General features: G+C 40.3%; 2 protein-coding genes across 4 annotated transcripts in view; one reads left to right on the forward strand and one right to left on the reverse strand.

Annotated features, from left to right (window-relative positions):
- Positions 1-20,024, forward strand: part of ETFDH (electron transfer flavoprotein dehydrogenase) — a 49,580-nt gene extending 29,556 nt beyond the window's left edge. For both annotated transcript variants that reach the window (XM_065597899.1, XM_005299305.4), the window contains exon 13: positions 19,576-20,024. In XM_065597899.1, coding sequence (XP_065453971.1) covers positions 19,576-19,586 — 11 coding nt within the window. In that variant the 3' untranslated portion in view covers positions 19,587-20,024. The remainder of the gene's footprint in view (positions 1-19,575) is intronic.
- PPID (peptidylprolyl isomerase D) lies at positions 1-25,345 on the reverse strand. Of its 2 annotated transcripts, none has more exons than XM_005299306.4 (10): positions 25,058-25,345; positions 20,291-20,431; positions 18,487-18,593; positions 14,753-14,941; positions 13,289-13,411; positions 11,557-11,663; positions 3,952-4,093; positions 1,074-1,160; positions 951-993; positions 1-267 (listed from the first exon to the last, which is right to left on the reverse strand). In XM_005299306.4, exons 1-10 carry the CDS (start codon positions 25,122-25,124, stop codon positions 179-181), a joined length of 1,095 nt encoding a protein of 364 aa, XP_005299363.2. In that variant the 5' UTR covers positions 25,125-25,345; the 3' UTR covers positions 1-178. The 2 variants fall into 2 exon arrangements, with proteins under 2 accessions (XP_005299363.2, XP_065453972.1); XM_065597900.1 differs by having other exon boundaries at positions 14,822-14,941; positions 25,058-25,219.

A 25,345-nucleotide genomic window follows, 5' to 3' on the forward strand; every position in this document is an offset into this window, starting at 1 on the left:
TTTTAACTTCTACCTTTATTATAAAACCCCAATTTAAATAGTAAACAGTGGACACAATCAACTGATTGCAGTATGGGGCAGATAACAGAAGTAACACTTGCCTCTACCACCTCTGTAAACACTCCTATTGTACAAGTTAGTCATTCAGTGCTTAAACTTTAATAGGAAAACCCTTCACTCAAGCAAACATTTTAGCATAAGCTGCTTTTTCCTTTTCTTTTTGGGCCTTTATCTTCTGTTTCACCTTGAGTGCTTCAGTTTGGATAGCTGTTTAAAAAAAACAAAAGCATAATACATGGCTTTCCCTCTCTTATAGTTGTCCCACAGCACTATATCAAGTATCCATCTCTATTTTATGCTTTACATAGACTGAACTGTGTCTGCCTGCATTCTAGTCAGGGAGTAGTTATCAAGCTGCGTAATAATGAAATAAATCTTCCCAAACTGTTTTTTCCATACAGTTGCAGAATAGGATAAATAAGCTCACAGGAATGGAAGCAGGAAACAGTAATGACACAGAATTCCTGATCCAACGAGTAACGTTCAGTTAAGCAGCAGAAAATGGAAACAGCCCAGAAAGCAACTTCAGATTTTTTTAGGGATAAAGAATGCGCAAACCCCAATTAGTTCTTGCCGAAGCAGAACTGTCTGAGCAAAGGAGATGAATGCCTCTCCCTCTATAAAAAACAGTGATAAGGCAGAAAGCTGTCACTTTTTGTGTGTGGAGAAAAGTTATCAGCAGCAGAATTCCTCTGTATTCTATGCCCTGCAGGTGCACATACAGGAAGAGGGGGGGATTCTGAAACTTGTCAATTTTTAGAAAGACCTCACAAAAGGAAAAATCCTCACTCTTATCGGTCCACTGTTAGTTCATCTCTTGCAGAACTAACGTAAAACTATGTAAAAGACTCTTACAGAGAATAGATGCCACATTGCTACCTCACATTTACCTTTATCTTCAGGTGTTATCTCTTGAGCCTTCTTAAGATCAGCCTTCAATAAAAAATACAAAAAAAATAAATAGATGCTTTATTGATCCTTTAAAAAACAACAGCCACAAAAATAATAGTTACCAGTGCCTGATCAAAATCTCTTATTCCCTGCCAGCCTTGAGCCCGCCTGTAAAGTGCTTTGGTGTTTGCTGGATCTAGTGCAAGTGCCTGCAAAATGAATAAAAGTGATTTAGTATTAATCAGTGTACTCTAAAGCCTTCAGCTAACATGAAGAGCACTGAAACACACACAATTAGGCAACCCATCTATCTTAAGGGTAAACTGCCTATAAACACATCAAATTTTATAAATGAAAGCACCATCAATCTAATCAATAGAGTGCAGTATAACCATAAGGGTTTATCTAGCACATTGTTGTATTGTGTATTAATAGTGCTGATACCCTGTCTACAGAGTGAGCCCAAAAGCAGGTGCAGCTCCTCCTACCCCAGAAAATTCAGGGATGGTGGTATTAAGGATAGATTTGTATGATAACTGCAAATTTTCTAACCACTTAAATAATGGATTCATTGAATATTTAAGGACAAAAAGGACCATTAAATCATCCAGTCTGATCTCCTGAATAACTCAAGCCATTAAATTCCACCCAGTTACCCCTGCAGTGAGTTTAATAACTTGATTGGCTAAACCGTATCTTCCAGAAAGGTATACAGTCTTTATTTTTAAGACATCAAGGGATGGAGAATCCACCAATTCCCTTGGTAGTTTGTTCCAATGATTAATCATCTTCTATTAAAAATTTGGACCTTATTTCTCATTTGTATTTGTCTGGTTTAATTTTTCAGCCTTTCTTGGCTAGATTAGAGTACTCACTATTTTCTCTCCCTGAAGCTACTTGTACATTAATCAAATCACCTCTCAATCATTTTGATAAACTCTCATCCTCAAATCATTCTAATGTCTCTTTTCTGCACCCCCTCCAATTTTTCAATGCCTTTTAAAAATGTGGACTGCACGAGTGAGTGAAATATTCCAGTATCAGTCTCACCAATGCTACATACAGAAGTAAAACCATCTCTTTACTCCTACTGCTCCCGTTTATACGTCAAAGGATTGCATTAGTTCTTTTTGCCACTGCATCATACTGGGAGTTCATTGCTGCATTATTTGTTCCCTGTAACACCGAAAACCTGTTCCAGAGTCTCTTTCCAGGATACAGCCCCTCATTCTTTGTTTCTTGATGCATAGTTTTGCATTTGGCTATATTAAATTTTGAATGGGGACAGTTTACAAGCAATCCAAATTGCTCTGTAGGACTACCCTGTCCTCATCACTTACCATTTTGCCAATCTGTGTCATCTGCAATTGTAATCAGCAACAATTTTACATTAACTTCCAGATCATTGATGGAAATATTGACTAGCACCAGGCTTGTCACCACGCCATATGGAATCCCACTAGAAACTCCCTCATTTGATGATGATTCCCTATTGACAGCTACTTTGAGATGTCAGCTAGACAGTTTAGTCCTTTTAATGTTTGCTCTGATTTTTAAATTGCTAATTTTTTTAATCAGAATGTCATGGGGTATTAAGTCAAATGCCTTACAAAAGTTTATTACATTTATGTAGTTAAATTTATCAACCAAATTTGTAATCTCAAAACATGAAATCAGATTTGTTTGACAAGAAAACCATACTGACTGGCATTAATTCTACTCTTATCCTTTAATTCATTTTCAGTTGAATCCTTTATCAGCTTTTCCATTCTTTTGTGCAGGACTGATGTCAGGCAAGCTGGCTTACCTATGAGCCAGGCTCATCGTGTTTTCCTTTAAATATTGGCATTCTTCCAATCTTCTGGAATTTCCCTGGCAATCCAAGATTTATCAAAAGTGATCAGCTGACCAGAGATTGCCTCAGCTGACTCTTTCAGCACTTGAGTGCAAGTTATCTGGGTCTGCTGATTTCAAAGTGTTTATCTGCAATAATGTTAGAGAAAAGGTGGGGGAGGTAATATCTTATTGGACCAACTAATAAAAATAACCTACTAAAAGTTGTCTAACGCCCTCAATTATTAATGGTCTGGAAAATACTTCATCTTTATATGAGGAGTACAGCATTATGCTTTTTTCTCCAAATTTGTAACAGTTACTGAACACTTCTGCCTTTTTTCATCATTATTAATTTATGAGCTCCAAATACACCTCTACCTCGACATAACGCTGTCCTCGGGAGCCAAAAAAAATCTTACCGCGTTAGAGGTGAAACCGTGTTATATCAAACTTGCTTTGATCCACCAGAGTGCACAGCCCCGCACCCCCAGAGCGCTGCTTTACCGCATTATATCTGAATTTGTGTTATATCAGGGTAGAGGTGTAGTTATGGGCTTATAACTGTTGCTAGGTGTTCTTTTGTTCCTCAAACTTAACTCCTATTTGTCCTTAACCCTTGAATTCCTCAGTTTTCTCTACTAATGTTCTGTACTTTGTTTCCAATTTACATCAATTTGCTATATTGCTTTTTCATTTCTTATTGCTGCCTTTTCTTTACCATTTAGCCAAAGTTATCCATTCATTACAATTAACCTGTAAAATAAAACTAGAAATCTGATTCAAAGAGTGAGGATAAAACTTACTGAATGCTACACAGCTATAAAAAGATTCCTTGTTTCTGAAAGATAATGTAATCTATTGTTCTATACAAATTAATAGTGCTCCCAGGAAATGCACAGCTTGCATTTAGTTCCAATAAATAGTAACTTGTATTCTGAAATATTGATGTGACTCCACTAATATTTTTTCTGAACAAGTAAACAGCCTGCCAAAAATGAGTTAATTTGTATATTAAAATTGGTTTGCACTAAAGACTTGCCTATCTTCCTTTAATTTATTATAGGAAAATGAGCCTTTCCAAACCTGATTTTGAAAGAAGGCTTTTAGTGTTATCTTCATTTTCCAAATCACTTTCTGCTAATCAAAAGATGAAATTTAGCTTACCTCACAACAACTTTCAATAGCTCCCTGCCAGTCTGACACCTTCAGTTTACAAGCAGCAATATTTAAAAGGCAGGTCAAGGCAGCAGGATTCAACTTTGCTGTATCTGACTCCTCCACTATGGCTTTAGAAGCCTCCACATACCTGCACAAAACAAGTTTACATATTCTATGTATTAGTGTATATACTGTAACTTGCACCATTAACTTTTTTCTGCCCTTTGCTATCTTGCTGAAAGTGTATGCAAGAACTACCAGTCACATGTACTCCTATCTACCTTAGGTTACTATTTCTAAACATCCATGCCCATTATATTGTTATATAAAGGAATTAAACTGAACTTATCATGCTTCCTATAATTGGCTGTTAAAAATAAAAAGCACTCAATTTTAAATAACCATCTTTTACACAACATTGCCCCTTCCTCCTCTCCAAGTATTTGGCTACACTACCTGAATTATTTTAACTTCTTGTATTTGGGACTGCACACGTAAACAATATAAGCTGCAGAGTTTGCAAAATGCAGTCATTTACCTCCAACAAACAAGACTGCCGTAGGAAAATTAGTGGAGAGAAAAGAGGAGGGGTATAACTCCCATTTTCTTGTGATGCTAGTGTCATAGTTTGAAGAAACTTCACCTACATCTCCCCCACCCGGCTCCATGGTCCACTCCAGGAATTCCTAGTCAAGTCTCCAGCCAGCACCAGTCCCTGGGCAGGAACCCTTGTTTCACTGCCTTCTGACTGGGGTTTTAAAGCTGCACAGCTCCCTGGGATATCACAGTACAGGGTAAACAAGCCAGACTACCTAAAGGCCATTGTTTTCTCTCCAATAGCTCTGCACATTGTATTTGCCAGCAGTTACAAGTTACCACATGGCTCTTTGGAAGCAAGCACATTTATTCTTAAGGTAAACGCATTACAGAGACGACAGTGAAAATGCTTATGTGCATGCTAAAACCTTACCCGAGGTCACCCCTCAGTCTTATGGGGCCTTAGTGAGTCATTGTCTTTCCAACCCTTCTGCAAGGGTTGTGGGGCCTCCCTTGGACAGATGATCCTGTCCCTTTTCTGGATCAGAAAGAAGGCCATGCAATAGGTTAAACACAGCCTTTGTATGCCAAAAGCCCTGTCTTCCAAGACTCTGGAAACCCAACTTGAATCAAAATATGCAAACGTTCAAAGGATGTAGTACCTCTCTGGAGGTGATTACAACTTGAGTGATTCTCTTTAATGACCCCCACTGTTTTAGTTCCTGAAGAGCTGTGGTAACCTCCTTCTTGGAGTAAAACACAATCATACATACAAACCCTGGCCCACAGTTATACATGAGCCTAATACAATATGTTTCCCCAAAGATACTGCATGCAGTTGCAACACTTGTCATAGCCAGTTCAAGGCTCTGTTTCTGAACTTCAAAGTCAACATGGGTCAGGACTCAACTACATCAGTGACTTCATCTCTATGCATGAACCACAAAGATAGTTGAGATCTTCTGGGATAATGCAGCTGACAAAGGCAAGGTGGAAGCATAATCAGATGAGGTAAGGAAGTCAGCCTGGCAACAAAACGATCCTACAGAAGAAATCTGATTACTCCACAATTCATCTGTTTCTAAGATGCACATTCTAAGACCTTCCTCTTTGGAACAGTGTTTCCATCAGCACAAGATTGACTTTAAAAAAAAAAAGATTTCACGTATGCCCAATTCAGTCAGAGCTTCCTGTAAGCAAAGAAGAGAAGAGAGCAGAGATCACTGAAATTCATTAGGGACTTAGCTAAGGAGATCCCATTTAGTTATGAAATGTTTGAATACTGCAACAATGGATACTATATAAAACACTAAAAAAAACAGCATGCTGGACAGGGGGAAGGAAATTAATTCTGCAGTTGAATGCTCTGCCCCAAATTGATGTCAATAAAAGAGGTTTTAGAACAAATTGATTAACAGGAATAAGTCACCTGGAAGAGACAGTATTCCCTGAAGAGTTCTAAAGGAACTCAAACATGAATGTGCAGAACTACTAACTATACTATGTCACCTATCTTGAAATCAGCCTCTGTACCAGATGACTGGAAGGTAGTAGCTCATGTAACACCACTTTTTAAAAAGGGCTCCAGAGGCAATCCTGGTAATTACAGGTTGATGAGCCTAAATTCAGTAGGAGATAAAAGAAATGATAGTAAAGAACAGAATTATCAGACACACATAAACATAGTTTGTTAGGAAAGAGCCAACATGGCTTTTGTAAAGGGAAATCATGCCTCAATCTATTAGAATTCTTGGGAGGGAGTCAACAAACATGGATAAGGTTGATCCAGTCAATAGTGTACTTGCTTTTCAGAAAGCATTTGACGATGTCCCTCACCAAAGGCTCTTAAGGAAATTAAGAAGCCATGGGATAAGAGGGACATGTTCTCATGGATCAGTAACTGGTTGAAAGAGAGGGAATAAGTGGTCAGTTTTCACAATGGAGAGGTGAACAGTGGGGCTCCCCAAAGGATCTGTACTGGGACCTGTTCTGTTCAACATATTCATTAATGATCTAGAAAAGAGGGGTGAACAATGAAGTGGCAAAAGTGTAAGGATGATACAAAATTATTCAAGATAGTTAAGTCCAAAGTAGACTGCAAGGAGCTAGAGAGATCTCATAAAACTGGGTGACTGGGAAACAAAATGGCAGATGAAATTCAACTCTGATAAATGCAAAGTAATACACATTGAAAAAAATAATCTCAACTATTCATATACAATGGGTTCTAAATTAGCTGTTACCACCCAAGAAAGAGATCTTGGAGTCACTGTGGATAGTTCTCTGAAAACTTCCACTCAATACACAGCCAGAGTCAAAAAGGCTAACAGTGTATATTAAGAACTATTAGGAAAAGGATAGAAAATAAGACAGAAAATATCACAATGCCACCATATAAATCCATGGTGCACCCACACCATGAATGCTGTGTCCAGTCCTGGTCATCCCATGTCAAAGCAAAAAATATAGTGGAATTGACAAGGTTCAGGGAAGGGCAACAAAGATGATCAAGGGTATGCAGAGACCAAAAAAAGATTAGGACTGTTCACCTTACAAGAGAGACAACTAAAGGAGATAAGAGAGAAGTCTATAAAATCATGGAAAGTATGAATAAGGAAGTGTTATTTACCCTTTCTTACAATACAAAAACTGGGTCACCCAATGAAATTAGTAGGCAACAGTTTTAATACAAACACAGAAGTACATTTCACACAACGCACAATTAAATCATGGAACTCATTATCATGGGATGTTGTGATGCCCAAAAGAATAACTGGATTAAAATAAGAATTGGATACGTTCATGGAGGATAAGTCCATTGATGGCTATTAGCCAAAATGATCAGGGACACAACTCTATGCTCGGGACAACCCAAAACCTCTGACTACCAAGAAGCTGTGAGTGGACGTCAGGGGTAGATCGCTCCATAATTGCCCTGTTCTGTATACTCCCACCAAAGCTCTGGTAGGAGTCACTGTCACAGACAAGATACTGGGCAAGACATACCACGGTCTGATCCAGTATGGAAGCTATGTTCCTATGCCAACAGTTAAGCCCCTGACAATATTCAAATCTCAGAACATTTAATTAGAATGCCTCATCTTGGTTTCTGCAGCACTACACGAGGAAACAGGTGGTCTGACAGAAGAACCCTAATCCATGTAAAGTTTTCAGACAAAACTGACACTATTCTGACAGCCAATCCTGCAGTTCTTATTTATGAACAACTTCCTAAATGCCTACACATGTAAAGATATCAAGGAAGTAACCAATTAATACCAAAATTAGTAAACAAAATGACTGTATATTCATGTACATCTTTGTAGTACTAATTAATCCAATTTTGCATCTGGAACTATAGCTGACCGCAATAAAGACTTTCCCTCGTATAAAAAATTCTGAATTTTTGAAAACATTCAAAGTACAAAAAAATGTTGCTGACAGCAAGAGGAATGGTGAAATTACTAGGGAGCCTGGAAGACCGGGCTTACAAGCAGCCTACAGGGTGGGGAGCGCTGGAGCCTGCAAATCCCAGCTCTAGTAGCTCCGCAGGACTGCTACCAAAGAGCAGCCTTGGTGGGTGCCAAGGTGCAAGAGAGGTGGGCAGGAAAGCGGGCAGAAAACATGACAGGTTTTTCACAGGAAACCTGACTGGGTTCTGTTTTAAAGTGTCAGTGAAACGAAAACATTCCTATGGAACATGTTAATTTCAACTAATCGCCATTTTCCAGCGAAAACACACACATGTTTCAGGACAGGAAGTGAAGATAGATGGAGTTGGTAGCACCATGTATAGTTCCGATTGCCCAATAGTTCTCAGAATAAGAGCAGTTTTCCACTGTTTATACTTTGTAAACTTCAATTGGACTGAAATTTTCCATGCCAGGTGTCTGCCTCAGGCTGAATTTTTTTGTAGTTTCTGCAGAGAAGGTTCAACTATTTCTGAAAATGAGATTAAAGTACAGTTTTGTCCATGTCAAAATTCTTGCAACTGTTTTGCTGAATAGCTCTAGCACCTCTAATGCTTTAGAGCAGACTTGAATTTTGGCTTGGGGAAAGAGGGAAATAAATCTCCCAGGTGTCAAGGCCATGCTTTTTGCCTTTGCATGAAAATTCATTCAAATGTGGCCAAGCTATGAAACTCTGAAAATCTCAATTCATATATGGTCAGTAGAGATTTTAAATAAGAATTTTTACAGCTACATTCTCTGAAAATTGTATCTGTACTAAGCATGCTTCAATCCAGGGCACCAGCTGAATTGGACCTTCCTTTCGTGATTGCTGCTCCTGGCTGCTATGGGCCGCTGTGGCAACAGGCACTAGAACTGTGAACAGAGAGACAGTCTCTCCAGGCTCCTTCTGTGGTTGACCAGGCATAGAGATGAAGTATGCAACCTAACTCAGGGCAGAGGAATGCAAGAAGGAAAAGATCTGGGGGGTAGGGAAAAGACTGGATCTGGCTGGGTAAGAAGGATGTATGGGGAGACTTGGATGACATGCCTAAGCAGGGAGAGCGGGACAGGTGGAAGACAGACTGATGAAGATCACATGAACAGGGAGACTGGGAGGGCAAGAAGCCTGAGTCAGGGTGGGAAGACTAGGATGAGGAGTCAGAAGGATGGGAGGAAACTGAGGTGAGGAGCCTTGAGAGGGAGCCTGGGGGATGTGGACTGGGAGTGGTTAGGAGAGAAGACTGGGACTAGGGCAAAGAAATGGGTTGGGAGAGAAGAGATGGTACTCGGATGAGAAGCTGAGGGAGGAGATGGGACTGGGACACAGACTGGCTGGAGGGAATGGGCAGCAGGGTCTGCCCACTAAAACACACCCCTCTCAGGAACCTGGAATGGAACCCAAGATTCCTGAGCCTCAACATTCCTCTATTGTCAGCAAATATCTGTGAAAACCTCTGGCAAAATGCATCTCATCCTCCCCCAGTGGCTGGTTCACAGAATGACAGCCTATGGCTGCTATCACTGACTCCATTAGCTCAAGTGACCTATCCTGTCGATTTAAAATGTACCAATTTTACTGATGTCTAGGGTTATGATTATGTCATGGACACTTTTCATAAGTTTCATGGCAGGGATGCAGGTAAAAATAGGTAAGTCACAGAAAGAGGGTAGCGGGGAGCTCTGTTGGGGGGGCAGGGCTGGAAAGCAAGCCCACCTGTCCTGTGGGATCGGGACTGGTTCCCTGCTTTGGGCTTTGCAACATAGCATAAGGGGTGACAATGCCACTCAGGTTTGGTGTATCTGATCATGCAGATGGAGACAGCGGGCCAGCCACACCTGAGTGGTAGAGGATTGGAGGGGGAAGGAGTCAAAGGTGCATTTAGCCTTGAAACTGTGACACAGTTACCACAGACACCTACTATTTGGTGTGCATGGTATTTCAAATACAAATTAGTGGGTTCCAGCTCCAACTAGTTTTCAGCTATTAGACATAACAGACAAGTTAAGAAATAAAGGCAGGGAGGAGAGGGCAGGGAAGGATGAAGAGAACAGTAAAAGACTGAAGGTTTTTGTTTTGTATCCAAGCTTATCATTTTAGATTCTAAATGCTGTTTTTAGTGCTAGGATTTTTTTAATTCTAGAAAAACATCAACTGCTTGATATCGAGTCAATTTCAAAAGGTGAGTTAAGTAATTTTCAGCACTACACATGCCGCTGAGTGCCTCTGCCAGTGTTTTTAGTTTTACAATCATGTCTTATTTTTAAAAAATATCTTCCCTGTTGTGTCAAAAACCAGTACAGAAAGGGAGAAAATGAGACTGTAGTGAAACTGACTATATGCAAAAACAACGAGGAGTCCTTGTGGCACCTTAGAGACTAACAAATTTATTTGCGCATAAGCTTTCGTGGGCTAAAACCCACTTCATCAGATACATGGAATGGAAAATACACTAGGCAGGTATAATGTGCTGTGTTTTTATACCTGCCTAGTATATTTTCCACTCCATGCATCTGATGAAGTGGGTTTTAGCCCACGAAAACTTATACCCAAATAAATTTGTTAGTCTCTAAGGTGCCACAAGGACTCCTCGTTGTTTTTGCTGATACAGACTAACACAGCTACCACTGTGAAACCTGACTATATGCAGTAATATCAAATGCACACCAAAAAAAAAACTTGATTTTCATCCTTATCTCTTTTACTTATACTAATTTAGCTCTTTAATAAGTTAAAAGTCAGACTAATTTAACTTGACAGTGGCATTTTAAGTTACTATATTCAAAGTTTGGTGAGCAATGATCAGTAAGAATGCAGATGAAGAGATCAATGTAGGAATGACATCCGAAAGCCACTCTAGCAGAAAGATTTGAAAGAGACTAAGGTTGCCTGGGCACAAGGATCAAGGACAACATTCCAAACAACTTTGGATGGCATTAAAGAAAAGGTGAAGAGTTGCTTGAGAGAGACAGGCAGGAGCATGCCAAGTAAGTAGAGCAACAGGCATGACAAGGAGTATAGAGACTACGCAATCAAGTGCAGAGAGCTGTTCAGGGTCTTGAAGGTGAGGGCCAAATTCGAAGTTGTAGAGAGACATTGGCAAACACTGCAGAGACTCTGGGGGAGGGGGAATAACTGTTGGAACAGCAAGCAAGAATGGTTATTGGTCACTATAAATCTGTACAAAATTCATACCAGTGACCTAGAGGTGGAAGGTGTCACATGTCCTGAACCATTCAGTCCCCTAAGTTTCTTACTGAAAGTTTTTCTGATTTCTAACCAAATGAAATTTTACATTTTTAAAAGGCAAAAAAGTATCTAATAAAACCTTGTGTTTCCAAGTGAAAATGAGTGCAGGACTGGAATTAATAAGCAGTTAATACATAAAGCAATTCTTTCTGACCTTGCTCTTGGTGTTTCAAAACACGTCCAAGGTGTGCATGGATGACCCATTTGTGCAGCATGTACTCATTTTTAAATGAGCAACTAAAAATCACACATTCATTTTCAAATACAAATGGGGGGCGGGGGAAAACAAGTTTATTTTAAAAATTACCATGTGCTAACATTTCATGGAAATGGATTAAAAGCAACTGTTTGACTTACAATAGCAGTAACCCTTACCTTAAGCCCTTAATGTACTTTTTAGTTGCCATTGCCCAGTTCTGTGATTTGAAGAAAGTATTTCCTATATTCTTTATGTCTTCTGCTATAGACACAATCTTGTCAACCTATTGAGAAGACGAGAAAAAAATCCTATAAAATATAAGTATTAAATTATGTAATTTATACCAAGCTGCAACAAGTCTTTGGACAACTTAATATTTAACAGTAGGATCCCAAGTCTACTCTCTTTCAAAGATTGCCAAAATGCACCCAAAACACACAAATATTCCAAGTTTTGAAAGAAAACTATATTCAAACTGCTACAATACTCTATTATGTGGGCAACACATTCTCCTTGATCAATGGTATGAAACTCCCATTGAGTTGTACATGAGGGAAAGAACATGAGAATGGCCATGCTGGGTCAGGATATGGAGCTGGATGAACCATTGGTCTGTCGTCTGACAGTGGCCAGCCCCAGATGCTTCAGAGGCAATGAACAGAACAGGGCAATTATTGAGCAATCAATCCCCTGTTGTCCAGTCCCAGCTTCTAGCAGTTAGGGTTTAGGGACACCCAGGGCATGGGATTGCATCCCTGATCATCTTGTCTAATAGCCATTAGTGGACCTATCCTCTAGGATCAGGGGGACAGACCTTAAGAGAACAAAACCTAAGATTAATAGAGAACACGCAATCACTAATTTAATTGTTTGCCCCTAAATGCAGTTACATGAATAAACATTCATTCCTCCTTAATCCAGGATCAGGTAAACAGAAGCTTTGGCTGTATCCATAAAAAAAATGAGAGATTTATTAGTGATGCAGGTATATAACCAAGAACTTCTCATTCCCAAAAGTATTTTGTCTTTTGTTTCCCACAGTTCAAGGCACAGATACTTGATCTGCATAGGCCCTCCAACCAACAATCAACTACTAACACACTTCTGTCCTTCCCTCAAACCACTTCTAGATCCATAAAGTAAAGCTGATAGTTAACTGCCTGTCTGTTCTAAATCCATCACTCCTGCTTCAACTTAGAAGGTACAAGGCTTTCAAGTGTCAACAAATGTCTCTATCAGTAATTTAACAAACTGCAATTAGTACTGTCTTTACCACATCCACAGACATGCAACAGCCTACTCCAATTTCCCAGCAAAATCTAGACTTCTAAAAGTTCAGTTTCAAAAAAGTATTTCCATTCAGTCTACTGCTGCACTGACCCAATAAAACTATACATGTGGCAGATAACTGCCTATCCTGCCAAATACAGTGGCAGTGTTGTCTGTCTACACAGGGCATGCCTAGAAATTGCTTTGTGGATGAAAAGCGTGGTAATGAGATGATTTTCTAACTATGGAAAGGAACTAAATAAACCGTTAAATAATTTCCAGAGTATGCTATTAATACTATGAAATCCTATATAAATTATGCCTCTGGAAACTTGTCACTACAGCACCACAATGAAGAACTGAGTAGCAGAAATAAAGGAAGAATAGAAAAAAACATCTAAGTGGAAGGTTTTGTTTTTAGCATTATGTGCACTGGAAAAAATAAATCATAGTTAGCATTAAAAAGAGCAGCTAAAAAAGTATCACAAAATTCCCCATCATTACATCTAACTTGCCCTAACAGACTTCTTAAAAATAAACTGAAGTCTGGTGAACCTGACAACAATCACCATATATCTGAGGTTATGTAAATGTCATTGCGCAGGAAAAATAATTGTCTTCAAAGAAAAAAACACTTACATGTTTTAAATCTACATCTGAATCTTCAGGGAAATCTGGGTGAGTATCTCCAGAGCCATCCATTGGGGAAATTCCCCAGTTATCGCCTTCCTTCAGCTCTCCACATTCTGCAATAATGCACAACTGTAAAAAACAGGAGGCGTACAATATACAATGTTGCCATTCACTAATTGGAAAGCTTTAGTTCTTGTGTATTTCCAAAAGATCAGTGAAAGTATTCTCCTGTCACTCCCAAACTACAGATTTCAGAGGCCTACTTCAGCTGCTCCTAACTATCCTTATGAAACTCATCCGCTTCATTTTCAGTTTTACTGCAAGGTAAACTCATCAAGTTCAACCACTGGAAGAAGCATAAGGCTATTTATCCCAGAGTAAAACTAAAGTGCCTAGTTTTCACTGTGTTTTTACCTCAGGATAGCTCATGCATGTTAGTTACCGAGGTAAAAAAAAAACCCTATTATAGCAGTGAAGAAGACAAGGTCATATGTGAAAGGGTGACACACACACACTACTGCTTCCTGCTGCTGCTCTATGTTTCTTGGAAGCACCAACTAAGCCTAAGACCACTTAGCTTGTAAAAATCTAGCAGGATCACACCACAAGAAGCCATTACACTAGGAATGACTGCATTGCTCATCTAGGCTACCACACATGAAAAGAAAAGTATGTGTATTTTTAGGTTGGTAGCAAAATAAATGCTTTCCTTTCCAACAACAAGGGAAAATTTTCAGATATTATGGAGGGGATTTAGATGATGAAAAATAATTGGTCATATTTTGTTTGACGAAGAGGCATAGTCCCCTAACATAGCCGTGTTAAATGTACTAATTATACTGTTTGCTCAATGCTGTTAGACCATTATCCCCCCCACCCTCCCACCGGTCCCCTAAACACAGAATGGGAGCCAAGAACTCCATATGTCTACTCAGCTCTAACACTAACTCCTTCTGCAACCTTTGGCAAGTCACAACTTCATTTATACAGGTTTCAGTTTCTCATACCTCCAAGGTGCAGAGACATTATCTTCCTCCCTCATTTCCAAAGGTGGTGTGAAAATTGATTAGTGATTACTAGTTAATGTTTGTAAGAGTTTTACACATGTAGAGTATTAAGAATTAACAACTATAAAATACTGTAACCTTTCTCCCTTTTCCAGTTTTTAATACTTTCTTTGATCTAAATATTTTATTTAGGATTAGTAAAAGGCTTTACCAACCTTGTGACTTTTAGCCTGGAAATCATTTTTACAATGGAAGATAAAAGCTAATCTGAAAATGTTACATGTCCTGCAAGACAAAGCTCAGTAAAAGCTGTACTTTTTCTAGTTTTGATCTAACAAAGCAAACCAATTTTGAATCATACTGAAAAACACAACTAAAATTAATTCTCACAGAATACTAAAACAATTCTCACAGAAGGCACCATATAATGGAACAAGTGTCCTCCGAGATGTCCTGATCTTACCTGTGCAGGTTTTTCTCCATTCACTTCAACATTTTCTAATATTTTAGCAACACCCATCCCTTTGATCACCTGGCCGAACACCACATGTTTCCCATCCAGGTGAGGAGTTGGCACCGTTGTGATAAAGAACTGAGAGCCATTTGTATTGGGTCCTGCATTTGCCATGCTCAGCAGCCCTGCCCGATCATGCTGTATGAGAAAACACCATCAAAGCAAATATAAGTAAGATCTGATTATTCTACAAGGTTACTACAATATACTACTAGGAAAGCCAGTGTACCCCAAATAAGAAGCACACATTGATAACCTGCAAGGGGCCTGAGGGCCACACATAATTTGCAACTGGCTTCATCTTCTCTGACATCAGAGGACAGTTGTCTTTATTGTATTTCCTATAGTTGGTTGCAAGCAAGCTTAGTGATTTGGCACTTGACACTACCCAATCAGTTAACAAGAAATGTTGCATTGGCTGTTTAACTGCATCATTCAGCTCCATGTTATCTAAACACCAAAACTGGAGAAATCAGTTGAGGGGTGCCTGATGTGATGCTCCCTAATTCAATCTCCTGACATTAAAACCAGCTCTCTGTGCCCCATTTAAAAAACAAGATACAGTAACTGACTCAGTAATAATGCAATTAAGAGGAAATTGTTAAATACTTTCTTAAACCCTATCCAGCAAACACTTGTGCATTACTTATCTTACATGAGTAGTCTCATTAACCTTAATGCACCTATTCACATGAACTGAGTTACTTCCATGCTGTTTGCAGGACTGAGGCCTTATACTTTAAAACTTATTGCTGTATAATCACACACTTTCCCCCTACAATTCTTTTGCCTCCTTGTAAGTAAGCACATGGATTATTTTGCTTCACCATCCAGATTTTTTCTCTTTAATACTTTTTTCTAAATGACAGCCAAAAAGTTTCATGTATATTGGAAAGATAGACTTGCGACATAGGAATGCTTGCTTACCCTACAGAAGCCATGCTTCTTCAAGAAGTCGTAGTCACTCTGGATCTCAAAGTAGGTGCATGTGCAATTCATGTATGCAAGACTGATTTTTTTTGCATTCTCATGCTCCAGTATGAGGGTAAAAAGGGTTGGACAGCCGCAACCCTCCCTCGAGTCCCTCACACTTCGAAGCCCATGGTAGATGAGGACTCTGGAAAGCAGGAATGGAGAGCATGTCATGGGATCCACACTGATCTCGAAAGAACATCCTCAAAGAACCACAGTTACTGTAGGGTAAGTACCCAATTCTTTTTTCTTGAGGTATGTGTCAGTGTGGATCCAACAGTAGGTGGCTGGCAAGCAGTATCCCTTCAGGATGGTGGCAATGAGGAGTTTCAGCTGCCTCAGTAGAATATTGATTGTCCTCCCAAATGTGGCAACTGACCTAGTAGCTAAGTTCAAAGCACAGTGTTTGACAAAGGTCCATGCTGCTGCCTTGTAAATCTCTGATACTGGTACACTTCTGAAATAGGCAGAAGATGTCACTTGAGTTCTGATGGAGTGAGTTTGGATGTTTGGTGGGAGAGATAAAACAGCTGACTGGTAATACAAAGAAATGCACTGTGTATTCCATTTTAATATCTGTGATGAAATGGCTTGACCTTTGGAATAGCTCTAACCAGAAACATACCAGGAGAGGGATGTCTGAGTGTTTTGGTTCTGTCAGTGAAAAAAGCAAAGTCCTGGACATATCCAGTATGTGCAATTTCTTTTCAACTGGTGCCAAATGTGGTTTCAGGAAGACGACAAGCAGCTTGATAGAATTGATTCAGATGAAGTTCTGAGACTACCTTAAGGATGAATTTCAGATGAGGTTTTGGTACCACCTTGTCCCCATGGAATGTTATATAGAGAGATTCAGCCTGAAGCACCACTCACTTTTCTGGCTCAAGTGATAGCGACTAGGAAGATCATCTTCAGAGTGAGGTAACATAGGGAAGAATACTGACAGATGCTCAAATGGCACAAATACATCCTCTGATTGGTGGGGAATTGCCTAGTAGCCCTTTAAGGAACTGATACCATGGGTGAGAGAAGACAGAGCATGATTGCATCAGCAGGCGACAAGTTGAAATCACTAAGGTGGATTTTAAAAGAGCTGTGTGAAAGACTGGCTTATCTGAGGTGCAGTAAGTACCATGGATCTCTGGTATAAAGGCTGGTGTTGGGTTGCCCATATTGAGAAACTCTTCTATTTGGCAGTGCTGAGTCAACCAGCCCCAGTGCCAACACAGTTATTGGTGCCTGTGTCGATGACTCTAATGCCAATATGGTTGGCACAGTTTTTGACTATGTTTTCTTTCCTGTCGCTGCTTGATGCTGTGGAGTGGTGTCTACTCAATGGAGCACTTGCTGAAGATGAACCTTTCCATTCTTTGGAACTATGGTAGGCTCCACGGTGGTATATATCAATTGCTTGAGTAGGTGCAGTTTCAGCTGTACATCCCTCAAGTTGCAAGTCCTTGAGGAGAAAAATTAGCACGACATATACTTATTGGGAATGCGACTTTCCCCTCAAACAGAACAGATATTGACTATGTCCTTTGACCAGCAAGATAAGTCTGTCACAGGCCAGGAAGAGTTTAAACCTGGATGATTTGGAATCCACCAGAACAGTAGGTTCAGAGTGCTGAGCCCTGCTGTATGGGGAGGCGTAGATGGGTCTTTTCTTCTCTTTTTCTTCACCAAAAAGTTTGAAGCTCAGGAGTAGTGGGATAGACACTTGCTGGCTTCCATCTTTGTCACAGGCAGTAAAAAGGAGTTGAGTGAGGGTCATGGTCACTCTACCCTTTATGTTCTCACCAGGGCTTGGAGCTGTGCTCCGACCCTGCTCCAGGCAAAAATCTGCAGCTCCACTGCTCCAGAGCTGCTCCGTGCTCCGCTCCAAAGCCCTGGTTCTCGCACAGGAGCACGAGAAGGCACTGGGTGCAAGCATGGCTCCCATGGACATTTCTATTTACAATAAAATCCCATCTTGCATGCATGAGCTGCATGTGCACCTATAATGGAATCCACACCGACACACCACAAATTTTGTTTACAGCAAGACTTTCCAACTAATACAAACTTAGGAGTGCAAAAACATGAATATAAGATGGCCTTTATTAATGTTTCTTTTCCTGTTATGGAAAATATTTGCATGGAAGTAAATATTTTCTCCCAACCTGCCCAAATTTTGCGTCTGCTGGATTCTGCAAAGACAACATGAATCCAGTATTTACCAAAAAATGGAAAAAGATGTGATGCCACAGATTCCTCCTTCTGAATTTACAAGATTAAGTGTGAGAAATCCCTTGTTTTAAATCACAAATATATGATGACAAAACCTATAGGATTTATTTAATTCTAAAACACTGTATATGAAATTTGCTCCAGAAATAAAGTTCCTCTGATAGTCAATGTAATAATTTTATCAGGGAATATTTCCTCTCCTTCAACCAAGGTACACAATGCACAATTTAATGATGTCATTCTGTTCATGTTTTAAAATTATAAAGTTTATTTAAAGTGCTGCTGCCCTTGTTTTGTAGGAGTGATAGTCTGTTCCCTAAAACTGAAATATTTTACAGGTAAAACTGCTACTACTTTTTTCACCTCCTCATAGACCGACATCATCATAGATCATAATAAGCGTACTAAAATTCCACTGGAATAATAAGAACCAAACCACCCTAATTTCAAAAACTGATTCCATTTAGCATTTTTAACTACTTTACCTTATAATGAAAGTTTTCATCTTCGAATTTTTCTCCATATATACTTTCTCCACCTGTGCCATTTTGATTTGAGAAGTCTCCACCCTGGATCATGAATTTCTTAATAACTAAGTAGAAAATGAGTCACAAGACATGGTGTCAAAGCAGGAAGAGTATTAAGCAGGATTACATTCAAGGTGAAGACCAACCCCACTTCTTCAACATGAGCCTTAATTCCTTTATTATTTGAATCCCCTAAACATTTCCATAGTTGCAACCAGAAATTCATGCCGCCTTGTGGCTTAATATAGCAAAAGCAAAATGGCTAACACTCAATCAAATTTCTCACTGGGCACATAATTGTGCAATACCAGAAATAAGCCATATATCCTTAGCATATAGCATGGTTTGATAACTTGCATCTATAGCCTATGTATTTTTACAATTATTTTATGCAAGAGAAGGACGGACAACAGAAGTGTAATCTTGAGGGTAATGCAGAGAGCGAATCATGATCAGCAAAACAGTCAGGTGAGTCAGTTATACCCAAACAAAAGTGAACAATACTTCTTAGTTATCAGATTCCGTCGAATGTATCCATTTTCAGCTTTTTGAACAACACTTGACTCTCACACCTCAATTGGAAAACCATTTAACCTATTTATCACTCTCAGTAAAATATTTCATTAAATGATTCATTTATATCTGCAAATGTCAAATAGCTTTCACTTAGGTGATGAACAGGGGTCAGGGTGTCAGAAGGCCTAGTTTCTATTCCAGATTGTCACTGATTACATGACTTTGGGTGAACTGTTTGACTTCCCTGAGCCCCAATTTCTCCATGTGTAACATGAGTAAAGAATTATTATCTCATTTTCATAAAGCACTTTGAGATTTTTGGATGACAGTTAAAAACTAAAAAGTATTAATAATTTCAAAAACCTTATGTCCCGGAGTATGATGATTGTTATAGAGAAATGTATTTTTCAAAGCTTTAATAGTCTATCTCCTCAACATATGAAAAAAAGTCCACAATTACAACAGAGCAATCTGGGATATAAAAAAATTATTTTCACATTAACTAATGATTTTATATTTATTATAATGCAGTTTCATATTAGGAAGCCTACAGCACAGACTGCAGGATGTTCTGGCAAAGCATAACATGTACACACAAAACCAGGATTCAGTCCACAAATGACAGTCCTTCCTAATAACCTCCACCACCAGCTGTTGTGGAGAAAAACACTAGTAAGCAGCAGCAAAGAAAATCCCTTGCTCATACTGGACCTTACCCAAAGCCCAATGAAGTCAGTGGAAAGACTCTCACAGCTGTACTACTGCCATTGGAGCAAGCCTACTACCAACGATTGATGCACTCTCTACAAAAACATGGTCAAGGTAGACGAAAGATAAAATAAAGAGGGATAAATAATGCATTTCTACTATTCTCTAATCCATTACTTTTCTAAACGGAAAACTCTTGTATTAAACCAAAATATCTAATGAAAGGCCATATGTTATGCTAAATCACTTAATATATTTCTACTGTAGCTTGACTCTGCGTTTTCTTTTCTTCCTTTCTGAATTGCTAACTCAAAAGGATTTAAATATTGAAAGTCCAAAAAAACTCTCCCTGAGTTCCATGAAAGCCAGATCAGCCCATAACTTAAGTATTGATCACAGTTAGAAATCCACACACATCCCTACCACCCCAATATTGAAATCAAACTGGTTTCAAAATACTTGAAGTCAACTGTTAATATTATGCAACTTAAATAGAAAATGGAAAAAGAACAACAAAATAAAGATGATTCAAACTTACTTCTATGGAAAGGGCATCCTTTATAATGAAGAGGCTTTCCAGTGGTAGGCCCTATCCCTTTTTCTCCTGTACATAGTGCACGGAAATTTTCAGCAGTTTTGGGCACAACATCTGCAAACAATTCTAAGACAATTCGACCAACTGGAATATGAGAGAGAGAAAGAGAACGAACACACATTTCGGTCCAATCCTGAAAAAACACGTGGAAGAGCCCAACATCTCAAGACAAACATGTTTATATGGCAGTTCTATAAGTGTAGGAGAGGGGCGGAGGGCAGGGGGGGAATTAATGATTTAACAATGGCTTAAATACTGTTGATTCAACTAACCTAATTCTTAAAATATACAATTTTCTATATCCCTCCTACTGCTACCATGGGTGGAGCTAGTGAATTACAGCTACAATGTTTGTTACCATAGATACAGTCAGTGAAAAACTGATTAAGGGGGAACTGGTTAAGGGGGAGACAATGACAGATGTGTCTAAAAACTATTTGAAAACAATCCACACATATATTATATGAGTCAAATTCTGCCCTTGGATATACTCACAGGACTCGCATAGACTTAAAAGTGCACCACATTTGTGCAGCATGTATTCTTGTTAGAACTGGTTGGGGAAATAGAGTTTTGCTCTATGGAAAATTTCAACTGCTTTTTCTTTTTCATTGTCATTTTCCATGGAAGATAACTACTTTTGTTGAAATATCAAAACCGAAATATTTTGGCTCAAAACCAGGGTGGCCATGCAGGGTTGTTTTTCAGCCATTCATATTTTTTTAAACAAAATCTTCCAAAGAAAGTGAACACTTTTTGTGGGGAAAAAAAAATCAAACCTCTTTCCATTGAAAAATAGTATAAATGGAATTTTTTTGACCAGCCCTAATCTCCATACTTAGACTTCAATCCCACAGAAATTTATAAGCAATACCACTTTTATGTATGTGGACAATCACTGAATGGAACTACAGTTTCCCTTTAAAAAACATCTACTCTTAGATGCTACAAATGTTTTTACTTAAAAATGAAACCTCAATTGGTAAACAAATCCATAAAGCATTAATCTAATTTCACAAAGCTGCCTTCTTACAATGATTCCACTCCAACCAGCTGTTAACTGTCAGTGGTGCTGCTGTTTTCTCATCAATCTGACAGTCAATTAGACAACTTCCAAGTAAGGCAATTCTTAACATAATTTTGTTTATGAAAGCTAAATATATGAACATTAAATCTAATAAGGGAGTGAAAGTAAATTAAAATGTTTGAAACTGTAATTCAGTAAGTTGGTTTTAGCATTTATTAAAGAATTGCTTACTTTTACCTTTTTTATTCTCAATATTACCGTTAAATAAATCACACATGAAATTCTGATAATATGGAAATGTCTATCTTTACCTAAATCTTGAAAAGCTAAATTTTCCAAGAGTAGTTTGTTTGTTGGTTGGTTTTTTTGTTGTTGTTGTGTTTGTTGGTTTGTTTGTTTGTTGGTGTCTTTTGTTTTGTTGATGTGTTTTACACAATTTGGAGGTAGCTTTTGAAAGTTCTACTTCAGTAAAACCCATGATCTCAAGAGGCCATCGACTAACACGCTTTTGGAGGCAAAAATACCTATGAAGAATCATTCCCCGCTACCACCACTTATTCCTCCCTCTAGCAGCAACTTTCCTTTTTTGCAGCAGCAGCCAACTTATGTCCTGTTTCGCTATGACTGTGCCATGGCACTTAAAAAAAAAAAAAAAGTCAATAAAGTGACATGAAGTTTTGAATCAGGGGCTACTAGACTTTATCCAGCTGAGAGGATCACTCTAAACAAGATGGAACATGGCACGTTGACACTAATAGTCCCTCTGGGGCACATATCCAAAGTCAAAACAATCGTGTGTGCTACAGTATATGACCCAGACTGGGTGGTATTTCAGCCAGCCCCTGTTTTAAGTGTGACATTCACATAGCACCTTGTGCCTTTCGATTAGTGTTTGTGGAGTCAGGTCTGCACACTGTGAACTCTTTAGGGTAGCAGACACATCACACTGTGTGTCTTTATTGCCATAGCAAGGACTCCTATTATGGTGGTAAATCCCCAATAATTTGCTCTCCCATGTTATGCCCAAATTAATCGTCAGCCTGTGAAGCCTGGTGCATGGGTCTGTTTCTCTGGATTCTGATGGTGTAGCCCTAAGCACCCCTTTCTCTATTCACATTGTATACACTATTATAATCTTTGTACAAAATATGCCTAGTGAGGTATCATTTGAAAGTTAACTCACTGATCATTAATATTCTTGCATGATGTATGTACACGGTGTGTATTAAGAGTTATGCATATATGCTGGAGTTATGATTGAAGTGTGTTTATCAGGCACGTTGGGGGAGATTTTAAAATAGGTTTATCCTAAACAAAGGAATGGGGTTTACCCATTACCCAAACAATAAATAGGGTCATCAAATTAACAAGGGGTGGGGATGGGGGAGGCGTAGCAAGATTGTAGGAAAGAGAGCAATTTGCATTTTAGTAGACACCAGCATGGGAAGAAAGAGTATGGAGCTTCCTTCACCACTAGATGTCATGCAGTTTTCCTCACAGCTTGAATAAACTTTACTTTGAGGGGTAACCTTCATACCCTCAGAAGAATCCATTTCAAAGGTTTACTGGTCTATAAAGACAGGGAGTCTGAATCTCAAGTGAATGAGCTGATTATACACAATATGACTGTACTATAAGAGTATTTAGAGTGAGGTCTTTTCTGAAAGCTAATGACACTCTGCTGATTAATATCACCGTGAAATGTATGTATTAACATTATATGAGGGAGTGTGGATACTTAATGATATTATGCTTTGATATCTGTGGACAAACGGAGACAGGTTCTATCCCAGAGAGGAGAGAAGGAAGCTATTTACCTGTCTCCTATGTAAATTAAGTATGAAAGAATCCAAACAATGGAAGCCCTATTTACACAGATATCAGCAATGAAATGGGAAGATCATAGAACGGAAAAAAAAAAAAAAAGGTCAGGAGGTCTCTTGAAACAAAGTTATTTAACTCTGGAAGATATAAGCAAGAACCGAAACCATCTTTGTGTCCATCATTAGATAGACACATGGGAGCAGAGCTCTTGGAAGCTTGGAAAGAGAGGTCCTTCAACCAAGGTGGGCTCTTAAGCCTCTAGAAACTCACTATAGATGAGGTACCTGCTTGAACAAAGCCTGTACCTTGCTAAATTATGTTTTAGACTTTTAGATGTGTGTTTTCACTTTTGTTTGTAAACATTTCTAACTTTTATTCTTGAACTCACTTAAAAGCCTATCTTCTTCTGTTAATAAACATGCTTTACTGTTAATCTAAACCAACAGCACGTGTTTAAATTAAAGTGAATGTTAACACCAGTGAACATGGCAAGCTGTTGCGATTTATCTCTTTAAAGGAGCAAACAGATAGTTGTATTCCTCTCAATGCTGCAGAGCACCAGGGTTTGGGAAAGTTCAAGACTGGAGGTGTGGGGGAGAGGTCACATCAGCCAAGTCTGGTATAGAGAAGAGCAGTCTGTGATCATGGCTGGCAAGCTGCTGGACTCAATGTGGTTGACTCAGAGCTGTATAGAACATAAATGCTGGTTGGCTGCCTGTGTGGCCCAGACTTGGTCTACACTATAGAGTTAGGTCAACATAGGCAGCTTACGCTGGCCTAACTATGTCAGTGTCTACACTACAGGCTTCCTCCCCCTGATGTAAGTGCCCTACTACAGCAACTAAACCAACACCTCCACAAGAGGCTTAGGTTGGTATGCACAGCATCTGTGTAGAGACACTGCATTCCTTGCATTGGCTGTCTTGTCCAATTCAGGGTTCTGGGAGCCCTGAAACTGACAAGAAAGCAGGCTCCTGGCTCCCCAGCTGGGCTGCTGCTGGGTCTCAGCTCTAAGCTGGGCACCTGAAGGTGAGAAGCCCCTGGGGGGTGGAGGGGTAGCAGCTGAGCTCCATGCGGGTAGCTGGCTCTCAGCCCCCCATTCCCCACTGCTCCGCTTCAGTCACTGGAAGCGCTCCTGGTGAGGTCGCACATCAAGGACAAAAGGAGAGTAAGGGGGCCACCAGCCACCACAATAATGACTGCAGCAGCTGTAAGTCAACCTATGTTCCTTACTTAGGACTGTAGTGTAGACATGTCCCCAGATAGGGCTCTCAGGGCTGTCCCAGGAGCAGTGTCGCCCCTGCGCACCACACGCAGGCCCCGACAGAGGGCTGGGCTAGGAGCGCTCAGGGCCTGCACAGGGCGGGGCAAGTGCACGCAGACCCCGCGATGCCAGCAGGCAGGCTGTGCCGTGACAGCCACAAATCCCTTCTCGGATGAGAGGGGGACTCCCCACAGAAGCCCCCGCCAGGCTCCCGGGACCAGCCCCCCTCCGCTCCCCGTACCGGGTCTCCCAGCCCGACGCGCTACAAACACAAAGCAGTTTGGGGTGGGGGCTGCACAAGAGCCACCCGGGGCCCCGAGCAAGGCGCGCAGAAACCGCGGCTGCTGCTGCCCCTTTTCTACCCCGCCCTCCGGGGGAGGGGGCTGGGGAGCGACAGCCGCGGCGCGCTGCACGGACTCGCCCCGCGGGGTTGTAGCGGAGCTGCCCGCCGAGAACCTTACGCCCTTGCGGCCGCCAATGCTCCTTCCCCGGGCTCTCGCGCCCGTTCTCCGGGGCAGCGTTCCATCGCCGCCCCTCCCGGGAACGGTCCCTCTCGCGCCCCCCCTGCCCGGGGACCTTCCATTTCCTCACACACCGCGTTCGCCTCCGATGTCCACATCGAAGAAGACCCTGGGATTGGCGACCGGGGACGGGGGCGCCATACTGCAGCTACCGGCGGCTACGCTGGTCGCTCCTCCCCGCCCTGCCACGTGCACTGAGTTGGCTTCCGTTCCGCAGGGATCGGGAGAATAGCTCCGGCCATAGGCGTTGTGCTCTGGCCCTCCCACTGCTGCTGCCTGTAAGCCTCTCGCAGGCCAGTTAGTGCAGGGAACCGTGCATCCAGAGGGGTCTGTGTGACCGCACGGGAGCCCTCCCTGTCCGA

The sequence above is a fragment of the Chrysemys picta genome, chromosome 5, assembly GCF_011386835.1.
Source record: "Chrysemys picta bellii isolate R12L10 chromosome 5, ASM1138683v2, whole genome shotgun sequence".
In the NCBI taxonomy this organism is placed as follows: domain Eukaryota; kingdom Metazoa; phylum Chordata; order Testudines; family Emydidae; genus Chrysemys; species Chrysemys picta.